This window comes from Poecilia reticulata, unplaced genomic scaffold (assembly GCF_000633615.1).
Source record: "Poecilia reticulata strain Guanapo unplaced genomic scaffold, Guppy_female_1.0+MT scaffold_273, whole genome shotgun sequence".
NCBI classification, from domain to species: domain Eukaryota; kingdom Metazoa; phylum Chordata; class Actinopteri; order Cyprinodontiformes; family Poeciliidae; genus Poecilia; species Poecilia reticulata.
In genome coordinates, this window is record NW_007615053.1 from 145,442 (window position 1) to 147,619 (window position 2,178).

A 2,178-nucleotide genomic window follows, 5' to 3' on the forward strand; every position below is an offset into this window, starting at 1 on the left:
TGAAAAAACTTGTGAAAAAATGTAGAGCTGTGAATACTTGCGTAAGGAACTATTCATTGTTCATTAAAGGTCCATTAAATCTACTAAAAAAGACCCTAAAATGCATAAATTACAMAACTAAAACAGATTCATACAGAAAATCATCCTGAAGATTACTGGACTGTACAGTTTTAGAAACACGAGACAAAACTGGAACACATGTTCTCATTCTATTTATTTATTCTGCCAAAGRTAAAAACACTGATAATGTACCAACACGATCCAACAGGGACCTGGAGGAACCTGGATRTGAGGGTTAAGGTTAGACAATGATTGGTTGGGCGTTCAGGGTCTGAGCAGAGTCGGCCATTCACTGAAGGACTTCCAGAGGAAAGGAAGAGGAACTTCTACATCCAGCTTCTCCTTCCCCACTCGGATGTACGGCGCAGCACTCTGAGACACCGACTTCATCACGCTCAGACTTTCACCAACTGTCTGAGAGAGATTAGACTGTAATGTGCTGATGAAACCCTGGGTGGCGCTGTTCACTCTCTCCATGCTGAGGGCACTGTAAGTCTCATGGACCTTCAGTTGGACAAGGTCTTTGTACGCAGAGACAAATGTCTGTGCTTGGTCCGTGTGCTGTCTAGAAAAGGTTCTGATCTTCCTGTGAACTAATTGGACCAGTGGGGAAACCTTCAGGTTCTGATCTTCTACGTAAACACGGAGATGCTCTGCTTTCTCAGCCAGGAGCTGCAACACATCTTTAAGGGTCCTCTGAAGAAACTCCAYGACATGATGGAGCATAGCTACTACGTCTCTCTTCACAGTCTCCATGATCTTGTTTCCATCAAGAACAATATCGGTCCCAGGAACGGTGAATACCGTCCACCTGATCTGCTCAGAAATCCCCTTGATGACGCTGGAAAACATCTCCATCATGGACATCTTCTCCCCTGATCCAGGAACAGAGAAGTTTTGATTGTTGAGGAAGTCTCTGACCGGACATAGCAGAACGTCTGTACTGTGCCAGGTGTGCTTGAGGCCACCTCTGACCTCATCCATCAGSATGTCTGTAAGGTTCACCATATCGGTGAACCTTAGGATGTCAGAAGCTTCCATATAGATGTTCTTTCCTCGATCAGCAGCGGTTTGGACTGAGTTCTGCATCGTGCTGACAAAATCCTGAACCTCCCGGTGAATCTTCTCTATCAGATTCAGCACAGCATTTCTCAGCTTCACAGAACCTCGGTTCAGGTCGAAGCCAAAGTGTGAGGTGTGGTACTTGTTGAGGAACTTGATCAGAGCATTGGTCATTAGAGGGATCCGGTCCYTGAAACCCGTGATCAGATCGTTGACAGAGTCCCAACTCCATGACGTCTGCAGGACCAGCTTGTCCGAGTTTCTCAGCGATGCTTTGGCAGTGAGAATGTTGGTGTCCTGCCCAGGAGTGGACTGAAGAGGAGAGGAGAAACAACCTCAGCAACGTCAAAGTGTGGTTAGAAAGGAAGTGTGAGCATCAGAGAGGCTTACCAGATATCTGCTAAACACTTTTCCTTGCAGCTGTGACGAAGACCTTCGCTGAAGGTGAATACCCAGGAACCCGGCAGACGGAGACCACACGGATGCTGTGATGCTGTCCTTGCGGGAGGCACAACGGACACTTGCGTCTGTGAACATCCGGCTGGTGATGTCGACATCTAGGGTGTGACGAGACTCCCTGTGAAACAACCACAGTTAGAGCGGGTCCAGCAGGGAGAAGAACCGCTGCTCAGGTGAGTCATCTGTAATTATAGACTGTTGACCTGAGCTTCCCTTCAGGAACCAGAGAGCCATCCTGAGGTCACAGCCACAGAGCTACTCCATGTTGACTGGACCTCATTAAATGATGCTCACCAATAGCAGTGCTTCAATTAGTCACATGACCTCCAGGAAGTAATATAACTGTTACATTATTCCCTGCTCTTTTTTATATCTGTGAGTAATACATTCTCAGCAACATGTGAGTAAAGCTAAGGTTTGATCATTTATTAATGAAACAGTGGAAACATGCACTGAGATGATCTGAAATCCTGCTGGGAGTAACTGGTCATGGCCAGATTATGGTACAGAGGTGTGCACTCCTCTTTTGAATAATGGAACCCAACGATGCTAACAGCACCAACGATGCTAACAGCACCAACGATGCTAACAGCACCA

At 46.6% G+C, this 2,178-nt stretch overlaps 1 protein-coding gene across 1 annotated transcript in view; it reads right to left on the bottom strand.

Moving 5' to 3' along the window:
- Positions 1–197: 197 nt before the first annotated feature.
- apoba (apolipoprotein Ba) overlaps positions 198–2,178 on the bottom strand; it is a 28,257-nt gene continuing 26,276 nt past the window's right edge. Inside the window, exons 27-28 of the mRNA XM_017303436.1 lie at positions 1,513–1,699; positions 198–1,434 (exon numbers count right to left, since the gene is read on the bottom strand). Of these exons, the coding sequence (XP_017158925.1) occupies positions 325–1,434; positions 1,513–1,699 (1,297 nt within the window). The 3' untranslated portion in view covers positions 198–324. The remainder of the gene's footprint in view (positions 1,435–1,512; positions 1,700–2,178) is intronic.